Source organism: Anguilla rostrata, chromosome 9, assembly GCF_018555375.3.
Source record: "Anguilla rostrata isolate EN2019 chromosome 9, ASM1855537v3, whole genome shotgun sequence".
Classification (NCBI taxonomy): Eukaryota; Metazoa; Chordata; class Actinopteri; order Anguilliformes; family Anguillidae; genus Anguilla; species Anguilla rostrata.
The window spans coordinates 19,250,989-19,269,453 of NC_057941.1; the positions used below are offsets into that span (position 1 = coordinate 19,250,989).

Sequence of the window (18,465 nt, forward strand, 5' to 3'; positions counted from 1 at the left end):
TTTTATTCAAGAGAAAAAAAGGTGGCCTCCTGCCAAAAAATAGGACCCCTGGTGATACAGCCCCCTCTAGTGTACATGTACTGAACGTGCAGCGAAGGGAAGTTCCACCCAGCTACAGTCACAAAGGCTGGTAAGGCTGACTTTCAGATGATCACCACTGGCCTGATGCAGCTGGACTCGCACTTTGAATATTAACAGGCTATTAAAAGCACTTTTCGTCCATGCCAGTTAGCCAGTCAGAAAAACGGCAAAAATGAAGCATCTTAATCTGAACCCAGATGAAGGATTAACTGCTCTGTGGTGGTATGACTGCATGCAGACTACGTGGGCCTGTCCGGGTAAGACAGAAGCAGGGAAGAGCGGCACAGCGTGCGGTGTTGACAGCATGGCAGGCAGAGGCAGAAATCGGTGAGTTTTGCTCGTACTCATCTTCCATCCCGCAACAGCTTCTCACAACTGAGTGGAAGTAAAATCATTCGATGACCTGGATTACACGTTTGAGATTGAATGCATGAGGAAGCAAAAGAGTTCTCTCCCTTTACTCTCTCTCTCTCTTTGTCTCTATTTCTCTCTCTCTCATTATCTCGGTGTAGTCTATAGCTATGAAGGATCTCACTGAAGAGATAAGTGTAATCTGGCCCAAGCTGTCAATTCAACACCCACACACCACCCTCTAATCCATAAATGTATGACTTAGGCACACACGCATGTACGCGCACACATATACACACACGCGCGCGCGTGCGTGCACACACACACACACACAGCCAAGAGCAGATGCCATCAGTCAGTGCAGAGTCAAACAACGGCAACAGAAGTACACATATATAAAAATCCTTAAAGGATCATGTATGGAGGCTCAAAGGGCCTTTCTTTAATCAGGTAGCTCAAATGCAGGGCTCTGCTTGCTTCTGTACACATACACTTACCCCCCTTGCAGGTGCAAGATGACGGCATTCAAACTAAAAAAATGTATGTCTACGGCAGGGCTCTTGGGAGAATGTTAGGAGAGGTAGAGCCTGTGTCCAAAACATTTGATAGACCAATCAATTCCTAGGCGTAGGTCTTGTGGAAAGCAATTTGTGCACCAGCACAGGTACTAATTTTGGGTAATTTTGAGACTCAGACAGCAGCTCTGACATAAGAATGATGTCACAGGGCAGAATGGCGGCCGGGTGTGTCATGCGCCATGGCGGGAGAAGACAGACAGCAGACTGAGCACAGGTCACTGAAAAGGGGAGGATCGGCAGGGAAACTGAGGAAAAGCTGACCCGTGAGGCAGTTGTGTAATAACCATACCTGGGGTCTCAAACAATCAGGGAAAGCTGTCTGAAATAATGCCTAATGTTTAGCTGTTGTGTTTAGGTGGGTATTGTCCTGGTCTGCTCCAAGAGCACCAAGCACCAAGCACCAACAGGACGAGCATGTCTGACCCAAAAGGGCAACTTGTGTCATTCCCATCTCCTACCAGTTATACTGACAACCAGTGACACCCGCTTTATAACAGCTATATTGGCCCCTGTTTTATACCAACCATTTTACAGCATCCCAGTCATCTTTAACACAGATTTCATGAGTCATCCCCAAAACTTATACAGCGATGCACAGTGTCTCCGCACTGGCCTTAACACCGTGTGTAATCCATTAGTAAATCTTTCACCAACTAGCCTCCATTCCTGAGGAACCCATTGTCAACGCCGATCAGTCATTTGTTTTAATGCAGGTATTTATAAATACCTAGTCAAGACCAACTCTTATTTGTTCACCATTTGGCCCTCGAGTTGCCATGTGAGCCAGGGGTACTGCATAAGCTTATTTTTAATGTATTGTGTTCAACTGCTGATTTTTCATCCCACAGCTTCTCCTGTCAGTGATAATGTGTACTGAACTGAAGGACATACACTGTGTAAATCTGTACACTCTCCGTCATGCATACATGCATCTTATATGTCTGCCATGACCCTGAGTCTTCTATCTGTGTCCTGCCAAGTATTCTGACCTATAAGCACATGCAAACAAATTCATACACACATACACACAACACATATCACAAAAACCATACTGACTAATGCATGTCACAACACAAATCCAATGGCACACAATTCTCACATATGCATACTGTACATGCACACAAACACACACGCGCACGCGCACACACACTTGCACGCGCAAGTACACGCGCAAATCACATAAAAACACTTATGACATGCATACACACACAAACATGCACACACACACACATAAACTCACATAAATGCACACTTGCACACAACGCCTACACCCCAGAACATTCAGCAAATCCTCTCCAGGCTCCTGCTTCCAAACATCCAGAAATAAACCCAGAGCAAATAAATCTTCTCTCCGTGCGCGTCTGTCAGCCTGTCAGCCGAACACAATACCGGGAGGCACGGCTCTCCCATAATGCATCAGCCCTCCTTCCCCGTTTCTATTTCCCGCGGAACAAAGCGGCGACCGCGGCGCGGCGCAGCGCGGTGAGGAAAACCTACAGCTCCTTATTTCCCGGCCGACGCGCAGGGGGAGGTCTGGCCGAACGCTTCTCTCTCCGGAGACGTGTAATCTGCGAGCGAGCGCCTCGCTTACAGCTGCGCGCGTCCGCGGCGTGCGGTACGGAAACCCTGATGTCACCTGGTGTCTCCGGGGGGAGAGAGAGAGAGAGCCGCGAGGCGGGCAGGAGGCGAAGGACCGGCGCGGGGCTCGCTGTCTGACGCGACTCCGCCAGACTCACCGCACGCCGCGCACCGGGCGACGCCTGCCAACACCTGCCGAGCGCATCGCCCCAGCAACCGTGCAAAACTCCAAGCCTGGCGGCAGGTGGGAAATGGAAGGAATCCGTTGAATTATTTATCATTTTTGAGCCAAGCTCTGCCAAGACATAAAACAGGGCTTACCTGTAAACTGAATCTTTGAGCACATCAGGTACAGTCCATATGTATATGAATATGTGTATGTGTCACATACAGTAATGTTCCCTCCTTCATTCCCGGAAAGAGAAAGAGAGAAAGAGAGGATGACGGAGAAAGAGGCCTGCTTGTCTGGCGTGTTTGTGTGTTTTCTGCTCTGGCCCGGCGGGAAGCACACAAACAAACAGCCTCCAGCGCTTCCCGGCTCCTGAAATAGCTGTGAGCCAACGGCGCGGGGCGACAGACAGCTGCCGGGCGGAGCTCCAATCAGGAGGGAGCTTCGGGCGACCGAGTCGGGCTCTCGCTCGGGCCGCTGTGTAAATATAGCGGCCCGGGCAGACCCGCTTTCCGCCCGGTAACCCCCCCCCCCCCGACTCCCTCTGGAATCCGCACCGGCGTCTGGCTCAGCGCCGGCTTTCGCGCCGGCAAGCCGATACGGGATTAGAGCGCCAGAGCGGATTCGGCCCGGATTGGTACCGACCCGGAGGCCCTCTACGGGGAGAGCGGTTGGGGGCCAGCATCAGGAAGAGGGGTCTGAGTGTGTCTGAGGAAAGCGGCAACCAAGACGTGCCCGTCACCCAGCACACTCGCAATATTTTCGAATTTAATGAATTTTATTATATTTGCTCTCCCATGGAAAAGGCAAAGTGGAAGGGACCACCAATTTTAAGGAAGCTGACGAGCTTCTCTGGCCAGCACACTGTGGTGAAAAGACCATCTAGGATTTGTGAGTGTGCAGGTCTGAGCTCTGTATGCGCGTGAGCTCTGATTTCGCCTCGTTGGGCTGAAGGAAAGTTTTTTTTTTTTTAAAGCGGCCCACAGCAGCCAGCGGGCTGCTCCATTTAGCTGAGAGACAGGATACACCACACGTTGAATTCCCCAACCGGGGATAAGGAATAGCAAATACAGTACACTATGTCACCATGGAAACCCAGCGCCTTCCGACACAGTGAAATTGCTGCGAGAGATCCCTATTTCTGGAGCCGATATTCTGATAGTTGCGCCTGAAGGTGACGAGATTCTCTCTCAGCTCTTGCTGAATCTTGCTCAAAGTGCTCTGGATGTGTCTCCATTATGAACAGTAATGCGGCAAAACACAGAACATTCATAGTTGGCACGGCAACATGGACAGCACTCCCAGTAAGGACCCAGACGCTGAAGCCTGGATGGGGAAAAACACAGCTGACAGCCTCCTGTGCAACCACCTCATGATTGAAATTTGACTGCGTTTCCAGTAGCTTAAAAGCCCAAAAGTAGATAGTGCACCATTTTAAAACGGTCTCTGGTTTAAATTCTACTCATTCCGCTAAGTTTCCAGTTGCTTAAAAAGGTAATAAATTAAGGTGGTTCAATGTGACAGACTGCCACTTTGCATTCTACAGCCCATCTGAACACACACTAAAATTCCACAGCACAGCTACATGTAGGCCTACCTCAGCTTCATCTTGCCACATGGGAAAGCCTACATCGAAGGACTTTGTCAGCGAAACATTTGTGCACGGTGCAAATCTTAAACAGACACACTCAAAGCAACAAACAGATCGCACCAGCTAAGACTGTGCAGAGGGCTTCGGTAATCTCATCCCATTCAGTGTGTCTTCCAACAATAAAATAAATAAAAAGAAAGATAATAACATCCTTCCGAAGTTCCTTATTCATACTGAAAATGCTATAATGACATGGTAAAGGTAAGCATGCTTTCTGAAGCCAAAGGCTAGCCGCAATGTGTCACTGCGGATTGAGGGCTTAAAATAGAAAGAAATTCCAAAAAACTAAATTTGCCCTCTCGATAACCCCTCCCTAACCAAGCAGTGAATTATGGGAAACGGGCAGCTGTGGTTCCTGGCTTCCCTTGATCGGGCAGATAAGGACTCAGAAGCCCAATGCTGGACACTCACCAGTCTCTCCATCTCCTGCTCCCTTAGCCGCTCCTCGCGTTGCCGCCGGTGATACTCCAGCAGCTCGTCCTCGTTGTCGCTGATCTCCGTGATGCTGTTCTTGCGCTCCCGCATGCCGGGGTGGGGGTGTCTGGGCTCCCCGGAGCCTCCCGGCAACTTCCTGTGGCCCCGGGGGCTGGCGAGGGGGGAGGAGCTGGACAGGGAGCCCAGGCTGTAGGCGGGGGAGAGGGCGTTCCCGTAGCCGGCCTTTCGCCCGCCCCCGCCGTCCGCCAGCAGCCCCGAGGTGGGGGAGGGGCTGCGGGCTCGAACCCCCCTGGCCCCGAACGGCTCGTCCAGCGGGGAGCCGGCCCTGCGCCGGAGCCGCGGGCTCTCGGGGACCGGTTTGCCCGGGGGTCTGTCCGCTGCCCGCGAGGCGGGGGGCGGGGTCCCGGGGAGGGCGCCCGGGAGCACGGGCACGCCCCTGCGGGACATGGAAGGGCTGAGGGGGGGCAGCTCCCGCATGCTGCTGCCCCCCTCCTGGCTCCTGCGGGCCAGGCGGGGGCTCTCCGGGGGCTGCAGCGAGCGCGGGGGCTGCTGGGGGAGACCCCCGCCCTGGACGATGTGGACGATGGGGTCCAGGGGGGGCTGGAAGGCTCGGGGGGTCTGGGAGAGCTGTCTGGAGGGGCTGGAGGCCAGGGAGCGGTCGACGGGGCCAGGGTCTCGGAAGGGGCTGGACGGGCGATCCTGGAGGCCCGCTTTCACTCTGGGACTGGAGTGCAACGGGGAAGAGGACGTGGTAGGAAATTTGGGGGTATGCCTGGGGCTCCGAGAGGACGCCGTGTCCCCTGCGGGAACAGAAACTGAGACCAACGGCACCCCCTGGGGAGGCCTGGGACTGTCCGAGCCCCTCCCCCCAGCTCCGTCCTGACCGGTTCCCCGACAACCCTGGGCGGGGCTCGGGGGTGTTTCCAGGAGCCCCTTCCTCTGAACTCGGGGGCTTTCTGGAACTTTCTGTCCGCCGTTGCCGGTCGCGTAGCTGGGCAGCGCAGTCCGTGGCTGGGCCGCGGGCGGCTGGGTGGCGTGGTTGTAGCTGGAGGATCGGGTGGGCACCGGGGGCAGCGATAGGCCCTGGTCCGGGCAGCTGGCGGGAGAGGGGCTGGTGTAGCTGCCACTGCTGGCCGCCGACGGGGACGACAGAGGGGAGAAGGGCGGGGAGGCGTTCTCATAGCTGGAGCCGACGGACATGGCCCCCGGGCTAGTGGGCGGGGTCAGCAGGTACCCACCGCCTCCGTTCACCACGGGGGAGCCCGGGGATTGAGAGACGGGGTGTCCCGTGGGTTTCCTAGATTCTAAGGAGGATGAGGGCTGGGAGTCGTCCATCACCAGGGAGTCCATGATGTCCTGCAGGTCCTTCTCTATGGAGCTGACCAGGGCGCTGTGCTCAGGGCGGGGGGCTCTGCTGTAGGGAGCTGGGTGTGTCTCTGCCAGCCCTGTCTGGTGGTTCCCATTGACCAGGCTATCTGAGTCTGTGGAAGAGAGGCATAGGTTATCACACACACATACACATGCACTATACACGATCGCAGACACGCATACACATGTACTAGTCACACACACATACACATGTGCACACACAGAATCACAGGTACGCATACATATGTACAATTCTGCACACAAAGAAATATGTAATTGCACACTCATGCATGCAGTCACACGTGCAAAAGCACGATCACAGAAACACATATGCATACGCAAAATTCCACATGCATGCAAAAAGAAATCGAAAAGCACATATGCATGATCACACATACATGGACACACAGTCACACATGCAACCACGCATGATTACAGGCACATGCATGTGATCAATTATGTGGACACACATGTACAACACACACACAGTCCCACATAAAATCAAACATGTGCACAATTATACACACATACACATACACAAAAGTACACACACAAACACACACCCCTGATAACGGACAGTTATGGACAAATATTCACACACAGAGACATACACATATGCACGCTAAAATAGTCACACAAAATCATTCACATGAATTAATACAGACACACACAAATGCACAGTTACATACACACGCACACACACAGGCACACATGCACCCAGGGGAGCTAACAGTGCACTGCTCAGAGCAAGGTCAAACATGCTACACGTTGTACACACATAAAAAACAAAAGCATTGGTCTATTTTGAGCTACAGCCTACCAGAAGAAAAATTTTACTACATCTTACTGGAAAATTCAACAAAATATTTGGTTCTACTTCCATACGAAGCATTTTCTCTAATGACTGATCCCATAAGCTCCTGCAAGAGTAAAGACCAACAGTCATTTTTTGCTTGTTTTTCAGTTGTGCTATAATCCTGGGCTAATCTGCGGACGCTGCTAAAATTAAATCCGCAGCCCGCCTTCCAATTATATCCAGTACAATTTCCCATTCGGAAATGCTGGGCAGCACATAATGGCTGAGCGGGACGTGGGGCCAGAGGCATGGGAGAGAAGGCCTTGAGCAGATAAGGGTGAGAATCAAAGCAATAGTTCAGCCGAATTACGGCATGACTCACACCAACGCAAAACAGTACGATATCAGTGAGTTTGATCTTAATGTCTGACCCCTTACTCTGAGACACAAGACTCCAACTGACAGCGAGAGACCAACGATATCAGCCCTGCTTCGTCAGTAAGGATTTAATCAATAAACCAACTAATAAATTGGTGAATCAATACATCAATCTACCAAGCAAGGAAACAGGTTTATCTGAAGAAACATTTGAAATAATGTGTTATCTGAAGATGATCGTATAGTGCGAACACTGTCACACGACTACACCAATAATATTGTTATCATTTACTGAATCATTAAAATCCTTCAACATATCGATAGTTTCGCACGGACAGTAATCGATCAGTCTTATCTGACGTGCTGTCAAAAACAATGTGCCACAGGGGTCCAGGATAATCATACAAAGCAATCAATGAGACTGCTGCCATCGATTAAACCCTTCAGATCACGCAACACATCCAGTTTCAAGATAAAAATCAATGGCCACGAGGGAAGCTTTGGGCCAGGGTCTAGGAATGCAAGAGTTGCATTTTTAAGTTCACAGTCAAAGTACCAGCACTAAATGCCATGTTTTGAGGAGTTCCAAGAAGTGCCACATCTATGCAAAAAAACACCAACGATCAGCAAAACAAGGATGTGTCCACGTGTTCTACAGAGGACAGCATTTAAATACTAGGTTATCCGAGACTATTCGAAACAGTATTAGCCACCATCTTTTGTATCAAACGCTGAATTACTATATGCTTTATAGGCATAATGTAACAATAAACAAACCGAGGTGCGTCAAGTGATTAAAACTGTAAGATTTATAAAATAAAAATCTCACAACCTTGAAAACTGTGCCCCAGTTACAAAACGGGATTCACAAATAATTCATACGCTGCTCAGAAAAGAACTAGGCTAACGTGCATCCCTTTCCAGTGGACCAACATCATTCTCGGTTCTATTTCATTATTATTCGGTTTTTTGTAACAGAGTGCTGTCACTATGATTGAGAGACACATTAGTAACATCATTATAACCAGTATGAGTGTTCGGAGTCGGTGACAAACACGTTGTATTTCAAAGATTCAAACCGTGTTCGGTTTAAATAAGCTATTGTCATTTACAATGACACGGTCTTGTAGGCAATTGGTTAATTTTATAGCATGTTTAGGCAACATACGGCGTGTAGCTGGCTCTGTGACATGCATCTGTAATGTACATTTGCAGCGTAATTTACAAACGAAAAAAAAAACGGAAAACGTTACCAACAAAAACAATAAAACAACTGTACGGATGATGTGCCAATCACACTGTTTTGATTTAGCCACAACGAAAAGCGCGAATTTAATCGGTACTTACGGACGGGGATAAGCTTTTGAGAAAGCCGGTATGAAATGGCTTACGCGCCAGCTCTGAGGGAGACGCCTGAATTTAGCATTCCGACCTCAATGACCGGCTGAGTCGTACCCAGCACTTGGCACCTCCAGGCGCGGCTCAACAGTGCTGCCACCGTGGACGTCCAGCTGCTCTCCGTGTGCCAGGCACCGCTGCCCGCTCACACATCCCCCTCCCTCCTCTGTCCACGGTGCTGGTTTGACTGACCGTGAGCTTCTTGGAGGCGGGAACAATTTCTGTATTCCCGGTTTCTTTTAAAGAGCCCTGCGATATAAGCTAGGCTACATTTTCCTCCTTTGTCACTATGCACTGTTGAAGGCTGAAGCGTCCATGTCATTTCGAAAAATAAAACCGAAAAACTCCAGAGAACGGACAATAAGATACACTCTTAAATGTATTATCATTTTACGGTAAAACAAAAAGATCTGGATTATTCGTATCTTGGCGCTCGTTTGCGCAATTTTTTTGAACAAACATACAGTATACGCGCACACGCCCAAATCTACTGATATACCGAATGCAGTCCCAGCGTGTGCAAACGGAACAAACAGTTGTCCAGCGCCTTCTTACCAAAGCATTCACTGTGACACACAGAAAGCATACGTGCGAATTATTATTATTTCAGACGGAACATGTTTTGTGTCCTGGCCCTGGGATACTGTAACCAAGGCTGCACCAAAGTTGATATTTACCAGAAGCGTACACAGGGAAAATAAATTAAGATTTGCGATTACCCAGGCATGGTGAAGAAACAGTGACAGAGAAAACGAGCATGTGAACCCGATGAAAGGCGAAATACGAGATAGCAAGTGAGTGTTAAAAATAGGGACGATGAAGACACTTGTCAAATAAAAACTGACTCCGCGTGGCCTACAAAACTGTTGTGGGACATGAAGAAGAGGGGTTCTGTTAACGCTCCCAGATTCTAGCACTTCCCAGCGCACATATATTTGCAATAAATCAAACATTTAGCTCTTGAGTGTGAGCTAAAGGGTCGGGTTTTGCCAATAAAAAGACTCTTATATGACATAAAACAGTAAGGCTAATATAAATTAATATAATTTTTTTTGTTATTTTATTTGAAGCCATTTCATGCACTTTGGATGTTGTGATCTTGAGTGTGCTTGTTAATCGTATGTGAAGGTTGACATGACATTGAATGTGGAATTTATGGGGTTCAGGATACAAATGACAATGAGATCGGAGCTAACAGCAGAGACACAGTGCATCCATATGAGAGATACTCCCACTGAAGTGGAATCCAGACTACCATAGTGGAGGAAGAAAGATGCGCTTAAGAGGATAGAAAAAATGTAACCCCTGTTAGGTAATGCTTGAAAGCCAGCCATTGCTTTGCAAAACAATCAGCTATATCCAGATCATTTTTTCAAAACAGAAAAAATGACAAGAGCCCAAAATAAATGAATATTCAACAAACATTAACACTGGCAAATAACATCAGGGTTCATGCCAGCCACCCAGCCAGCTGTCTGACTGCTAGTCTGCAAAGCTGTTGAAAAACACAACTCACCCTGAATAGTTCTTCAACGCATGCAATTTAACCACCTAACTTGGTAAACTTGCTTTTGTAAAGGGACATGAGGTATAGACCACTTGTGTACTACGGTAATCAACTGTAAAATGTTACAGGAGTTCTTCTGATGATGCAGTTGACTGCCCACTATGTGCTCTTGTACATGTGCATTCCCTCCCAGATTCTAGCACAGCACATGATAAGGATAAACACAGGGGGAACCCAAAGTTATGTCAGCCACACACACGTATTTCACCCAATATACACTTTGTCTTTGATCATTAATCACAATGTACAGGTTTCCTATAACAGACCCTTGCCGTCAGCTAGTCTGGACCATGCTATGTCTGCACTCTACTGGATCATATTCTCTCTCTACATAAAAACAAGCCTTATAACTGCACACACCAGGCACTCATGCTGCAGGCAATTCTGTAATTAAACAGTATGTCATATAGTTAGGTGCTCATGTTTTCTTTATCCTCAAGCTAATAGTATTGGGTTTGTGCGTGTGTGTGTGTGTGTGTGTGTGTGTGTGTGTGTTGGGAGGGAGGGGGGGTTTGGAGTGTAAACTATACCAAGGCCATACAGGTTGTAACCACCACACTGACAAAAAAAAACCCTGCTGGACTTTCAGACAGAGCATATTCTAATATTCTATTCTCAGAGATATTCTAACAATTTGAATATTATAAGGTACCTGAGTGGTGTATGTATAAATATGTGCTGTACCTGTATAAAGCCCATATTATAAGGTACCTGTGTGGTGTACATGTACATATGTGCTGTACCTGTATGGAGCCTGTGTTTGCCGCTGGTACCCTGGTCGCCTCCTGCCATCATGCTTTTCATCCTGAGAGCCTCTTCGGGGTGGTTGAAGCGAAAAAAGGTAGACTGGCCAAAGCAGAGCATGCACCCTGTGCACAGAGAGGAGGGCTGTTAGGTTTGCTGGGACACGTGCATGTGAAACACAAGGGACCACAAAGGCTCATCCAGCAGAGGAAATAAAAGCAGAAAATACAAAGAATCATCTCTTCTCTCCTCCATCCCAACATTGCATGTGTGCGTGTGTGTGTTTGTATGTGAGCTACAGTATGTGAACCTTGCCATTTTACAATTTTTATGTGAAGTGGACCATCCATGAAATAGTACAGAGGAAAAACCTAAAAAAAAGTAATAAAAAACATTCCCTGGAGATATGCTCTTATCTACCTCCTCATACACATCAGCCTATGCTGGAACAGTGCCCCTCCAGGCTCCTTTTTCCCTAAAAAGCTCCGTCTGACAGCCTCTGAGAGCTGAGGGACGGGGAGGAGGAGACGCTGGGCCTTTCTGCAGGATGCCTGGGTGATGTGTATTCTGCTGGGAATGCAGTGACACCCTGAGGTCAGCGACCCTCACCGGTGATTGACAGGGCCCACACAGTAATACATCCCACACTGCAAACACGAAGCATCCCATATCTAACCACACTGGGCACCGTGGCTACCGCCACTGACCTCAGAGCCCACAAGGAAACACACATCAGTGCGCAAGCACATATGACATGTACGCAAGCTAAATACACAACCTGCTAGGTTATCTGCATATATATTATTAATTTGATCTTATTATAGCACTTTTACAGCTGTAATTGTATACGTGCCTTGAACACCTGACTTAGCAAATCTACGAAATCAGGTAATTTCCCTCTTTATTGGCTGAGAGAACAAACACTCCATTAAAGGAAATTAATTTTTCTCGCTTACTGTTGTGCACAAAAGAAAAATGATTCATTCAGTTTTTTTAACCATATTAACATTTGACTTCACAAGGTAACATAACAACATGACAATTAATGGCAACATAGTAACTGTGCAAGTCATTTATTTCTGTTAATATGTGTTGGGGGGCCTCAATACCTGAATTCAGTGAATTCAAAAGGAACTGACTCCAACCCTGCATGCACCTGAAAAATGACACCACAGAGAAACTAAGGCTGTACATACATGTGGGGAAGAGAGGTTCTAGGGTGCGGGTGAGTCTAGGGTGCATTTCCTCTGGGACACAGTGGTTGTGTATATTCCTCACTCGTGACCCCTGAGTCAGGCGCGAATGTCATACTTTTGTTAGTACGTGCTGAAGGGGCTCACTTCCAGAACAGTGAATTCAAATGGACTTGAGCCCAACCCTTGCTCTGGCACAGCAAACAGAAACATGCACCTGTCATTTTACTGGACACAGTGGGTGTGTGTATTCCTCAAGCGGGAGTACGGCACACAGGCCAAGCCATCCTTCATTACACTGTCTGCCCTGCTAAAGGAGGCGTGGCCGAGTCAGCTGGGCTCAGTGGGGAGAGAAGAGAAACCAGAGACTACTTCAGGCACCCTGTGTCTGACTGTGAACTCAGCTTAAACCTGCCAGCAGTGCTTGCTTCTGTTTCAGTGGTCATTCAAATCATGATTTAAATCAAAAACGGAAACCATCTGAAGAATGTAAATTTACATTAAACTGTAATCACTTAGCAGATGCTCTTATCCAGAGTGGCACACATTAGTGGAGAACATCAGTGTTACTCTCCAGTGCAGCATCACAAAAATGGCACAGGGGCCCATTTAAAATGTCAAATGCCAACCTAACAAATAACAATTTTTACTGTAACATAATTAAGTACCACAGATAACAAATCTTTGCACAGCTATACCTATAGCATTATCCAAAAGGAAATGCAAAGAAAGAAAGACCTGACAGATCAGAGTCCATTTTCATGCAATCAGTAAGGATGTTTGCTGGAATATTAAAAAATGTGGTCCGTGACATGTATTTTTAGGATGAGTCATAAAACCCATACGAGTTATTCAACAAATGGTACATTGTAATTAAAAGGCTAGTTTTTACAGCTTCCTGAATGCGCAAATGATGGAAGCAATCTCATCCCTGACTCCTGAAGAGCGTGCCATCTCACACGCACACACAGTCTCTGGCTTTGGGAAAGGTCGCATGGAAAATTCTCAGCCAGATCAGCCATGTTGTGAAAACAAAGTGCCAGATGCCCTTTTCTTCTGCTCAGAGGAAGAGCATGATTACATCATGGATCCTGGCTGGAGACAGTGTGTACAGAACACATGGCCCGGCACGGCTGCATCACTGGGCAACACCGCAGCTGCCACCACTGCCGCCACTGCTGCTGCTAGCAAGCAGAAGTTAAAATTTTCACGTCTCTGACAAAGAATCCATTTTCCAACTCAACAATAGAGCTACTACAACGGACAATTTCTTAAATGCCAAGATGACACCATTTGGGTTCGTAAGGCATGTAGGTATTTTTTGTTAGCTCTTCTTATTAAATGTGTGGCTATAACGGTTTAGGCAGGGAAAACCACATGCAAAACGCAATCTACAAAGTCACCACAAATTGCAGACCTGAAGTGTTTTCACACACGTGACTGCACACCAGTAACACCAGTAACATTATAACAGGGGACGCCAGTTCAGATTCTTGGGCAGGTATGCACGCAGGTTTTTGTTTACATCAAAAACTCTGCCCAAATTAGCTAGTTAGGTGTACAATTACTTAACTGTATACTCCAACGCCAGTTCACTAGAACACAGTGAAATATTTTATACAGAGATACAAAAACAGTTGTCATTCATGAGCTTGTCAAGAAATTTAGCTAGTGTCAGACCATGTAAATGATTAGGTTAATTACATAATTAAGAGAAGTTGGTATAAAATTAGAAATAGATATACCCCTACTTGCTGTCCCCTGTATTACAGTATAACAAGGCTTCATCAAAAGAGGCGGAGTTATAACCCACATTTGACGGCTGCCATTTGAGAAATTAAAATGTTGAAACTTTCGCTGAACAACAGTGAAGAGAGTGAACAGAGTGTTTGGAGAGGGCTGAAGTATGAACCATTTGGATGGGATAAATGGACAGGTCTCCTTTTAATAGGACTCCAAATAACTTGTATGACTATGATTGTCAATTCAGTTGAGTGGTCAGTTTCAGAGGATGGCCTCTGCTGTACAGATGCGAGGCACACAGTGAGAATATGCAATGGAGGGGTGGATACTGAAGCGGTGTGAGATGGTTGTGGTTGAGTACTATTGACCAACCACACCTGCAAAAATCCTCATAAATTCCTGCATACTGTCATATTGCTTTGTACTTGTGTTGACTCTTTATCAGTCACGCCCTTGTGAGAAGCTTGTTGTAGGTCAGTCTGTGACAATGATTGACATCATTATGACTGAAACCACACAACCTTATTGTTTTCTCAACACTCCTGACCTCATTCCTAGTACAGAGTCTTCACTGCATATTCACTTTAAAGTATCTGAAAATAGAAATTTAAGTATGTGAAATTGATTACTTGCAATTGATTGTTTCCAGCAAGTATTAGCCAGGATTAAGTTAGGTGGCTTGAATCATTGCTTAAAATAGGAGCTACACAAGATCATGATCCAGCAGAATAAGTATCTGTGGTTCATTAGCAAAGCCTGACCCTGGAATTTTGGCCAACACATCAGTGTCAGTATGAATCTAGTTAGTCTCATAAATATTGATCCTGACATGGGAAGATATTGAAATAAGATATTATGCATTTACTCCTCTCTGATGGGATATACTGGTTCTTTAGCACTATCAACATTAAGTCTGTAATGCGCTTGGTTGTGCTAGAAGAACCTTTTATATTTTATTTTACCAAACAATCCCTAAAGTGGAGCACAGCTATCGCATGCCAGTGGACCAAGCACATGGTTGATTTCCCGAACACAGCCAAAGGGACACCTCCACATCGATGAGAGATTTTCTCCCAGCCAATCGGGATCCCTTAATTCCTGCCATCACTCTGCTTCCCAGCCATCCCTTTAATTTGTTTACATGGCATAACTCACTGTAATGGACTGTCACCAGCTTGGAGGCACTGGACTGACCATGGATTCACGGGTGGAAGGTGTTAACAGTCGTCCACAGACAACACGTAGTATCCTAACACTAACACATCCCTAAAAGCAGCCTTGTCTTGTAACTGAGTCATGGGGATAATTCATTTGCAGCAATAAATCACATCCTACATGTCCACTTCACAAGGACTTGAGAGTTGCACAGAAATGCCATAAATCTAAATCCCAGAGTGAATCCCATGCAACATTGCCCTCCAAGAACAAAGACCAATTCAGAGTCATAAAAATATAATTTTATAAACAACAGTTCAGTTGTAGATGTGGCAATTGTTACAGTATATTTAGCATTTACTGACAGTGCAGATACAACCACTTTGTCCTGTTTACTTGCCTGTGTCTCTTTTTCATGCAGCTTCCCTCAGGCATTCATCTCAATGGTATGATGGCACACTTTTCATTGAATCAGTGCTACTGTTTTCATGCAACAGCCTCAATAAGAGTCACATATTAATGGCCCACAACCATAGCCTATTAACCTGGAGCTGAAAAACCTAGATCTGTCCGCTTCCAAGCAGGCTGGTTAGGCATCAGCAGATATCCCATGGCTGTGATGCGATTATCATCCATCTGGCTTTTGTCTCCACAGGTTAGCTAAGACCAGAGGCTATCTCTGATCAGCCTTGTCCCACCGTGCTTCTTCCCGGCCGTCACCCCATCCTACCCAGGCCTGGCAGTTCAGCCTTAGCCAGGCCAAGCAAACTCACCCCCACAGGGATCATAATATCCTGCCTACCACCTTCCCCCACTGCAGTGACACAAACCAATTTTGAGCACTCCACCCTGTCTCCCAGTCTCTTTGGTCTTCAGATACCATCACTGAAGGGAAATGTGCTGACTCAGGAAGATGATGGTGAGATTGAGTCAGACGAAAGGGTGCAGGGTGCCAGAGGATTGTGGGGGGGGGGGGGGGTGTATCTATTTATTTATCCCCTTGGTATTTTTTTTCCTTCAATTACAAAGACACTTGAATAGTTTGCCTGGACAGGGGATTGGCAACAGAACATTTTTTTGTGGGTGGCCAGTTTGAAAAAGTCCTGCTGCTTCCTCTGTACCACGAAGGAAGAATATCCTGTGTTGCCACCACTTGAGAAAATAAGCTGTCTAGTCATATAAACTATAACTGAATGTCTACCCAAAAAATTAAACAAATAATAAACATGCTAACAACACAGCACATATTAAAAACATATACTACCATATACCCTACATCAGTTGTTGCCACTATAATAAAAAAAAAAATTTTAACTCAAACAATACATATATCAACACAGGAGAGCAATTATCATGCAGGGTACATTTAAAATGAGAATTTTTGATATGGACAGAATACAGCGAATGTTCAAATACAGAAAATTCACTCACAAACACCTGTTTGTATGCTCTTGTACTCAGTTACAAGCCTTGTGAGTACCATGTGTCGTGGTACAAACACATCCCATATTGTGACTTAAAAAAAAAAACCATTAAGTGGACCCTTGCATTTTATGGGTCCTGCCCTCTATGCTCATACACCTTCCTTTCACAGGAACCTAAATTCCCAACTGAGATTTCTATCACCATATTACATTAAATTAATATTTTTCACTTTGCATGCTTTCAGTATATTGCTGTTCTACCATATTCTTAACCATGTAAAAACCCTCATCACCTGCGTGGCATCCGTTCAAGTGCAGCAGATTATTTGAAGTGACATGGTAGCCTATATCTCGACGTGTGTATCAAATGATATGTTATTCAAATTTAGATAACATTTTATGTTAAAGAATCGTTCCCCTCGCTCGCTGCATCCCATTCGCTGAGCGGGGACCTCGGCTCCATTCGGCAGGAAGGACCCCCGCTCAATCAGCCCCCAGCTGTTTATGGCGGGACGTCAGCCAGCGCGTGAATGAAATATGACACCGGGCCCATTTCATAATTAAAATTCATGAGCTCGTTTACGAGAGGACAAGCTTAAGCAGGGGAAAGACAAAAGAGTTCAGCAGGGAACATCAGTCGGGAGTCAACCTCTGGAGAGATGGGGCCGGCCCCAAACACTCTCAGCGCATTGGCTCCGGTGATAATTAGTTAATTCGTTGGCCGGTAAGAGTGGTTTTGTGTTAAAAAGCTTGGACGTCTCCTCCTGCACATCCATGGCTGTACAAGTAACATTTGAAGTCAGAGTGAGAGGCCTTTTTATTAATGAAAATTGAAAGAGCATGCATTTCAATTCACTGTATACATGGCTCAGCTACAAGCAATGACTACTGGCATAAATTACAGGCATTTACAACACACATACCCAAAAATAAGCATTCACAAAAGCAGCACATACATACACACACACACACACAAAGAATCGACTAACTAAAAGATACACAGTAGATACACAACCAACAAAATGAAAATTCAGGCCATATATTTTTTGAACAATCTCTACCTAGCGAGTTACTTCAGTAAATGAATAGGTTTCAGGATCAAATCCCAGGTGGTGCACGGCCATAGCACCCTTGAGCAATGTACTTAACCTGATTGCTCCTACAAATATCCAGCTATATAACTGGATGGAATGTAAAAATGTAAGCAGTGCAAGTTACCCCAAATACAGGAAGCTGACAAGTGACCGAACAATGCAATGTATTGATTGCCTCACTTAATAATATGCAGGAGAGCTAGAGGGGACAAAGGTTGGCTGCAACACCTTAAATCACTCTAATCAGAGCAAAGCTAGACCCTGCTCACCTCTGTTCTGTATGCCGTGTTGTTAGCTGGAAGGATGGAGGTAATGTTCTGTTCTATAACACACTGGCCAAACACACTTCTAAGTGAAAACTCAATGATTGTAAATGTCCGTGTCTGTATCTGAGGTTCATTTATTTATTTTTTTTTTTTGGTTTGTAGCAGGTGGGTTATCATCCCATATCTGGGGCAGCAGAGGCAGACAGAAGCTGTTATATGAGTCTCAGAGTGCAGGCGAGAAAAAAAGCCCCCAGCATTATACCCATGAGTTAGAGGCACCCTCTAAAGCAGGAAACCTCTAAAACAAAAGGATGCCTAAAGGTATGCAGGCAGTTGCCTGGGCGTCTCTGTGTTTTACTGCTAGGAGAGAGGCCTGACAGAGAAGAAGCCCGTTTAATTACCCCGCCCTCCTGACGGCAGTGTCTATCCAACAGAGAAACCTTGATGTTGCCAGGAGATTCTGCGGTGCACGAGCCATCCTTTCAGCATTTCCTGC

At 46.4% G+C, this 18,465-nt stretch overlaps 1 protein-coding gene across 23 annotated transcripts in view; it reads right to left on the reverse strand.

The window, feature by feature from the left end:
• Positions 1-18,465, reverse strand: part of phldb1a (pleckstrin homology-like domain, family B, member 1a) — an 82,676-nt gene that overhangs the window by 38,701 nt on the left and 25,510 nt on the right. For 22 of the 23 annotated variants that reach the window (XR_010332406.1, XR_010332408.1, XR_010332407.1 and 19 more), the window contains 2 exons: positions 11,094-11,219; positions 4,820-6,324 (listed from right to left, as the gene is read on the reverse strand). Coding sequence is in view for 20 of the 23 variants with exons in the window: in XM_064350899.1 (XP_064206969.1) it covers positions 4,820-6,324; positions 11,094-11,219 (1,631 nt within the window). In the remaining 3 variants the exon portion in view is untranslated. Of the gene's footprint in view, positions 1-4,819; positions 6,325-8,732; positions 9,487-11,093; positions 11,220-18,465 lie in introns of those variants that run through there. The other variant, XM_064350905.1, reaches the window with a different exon arrangement.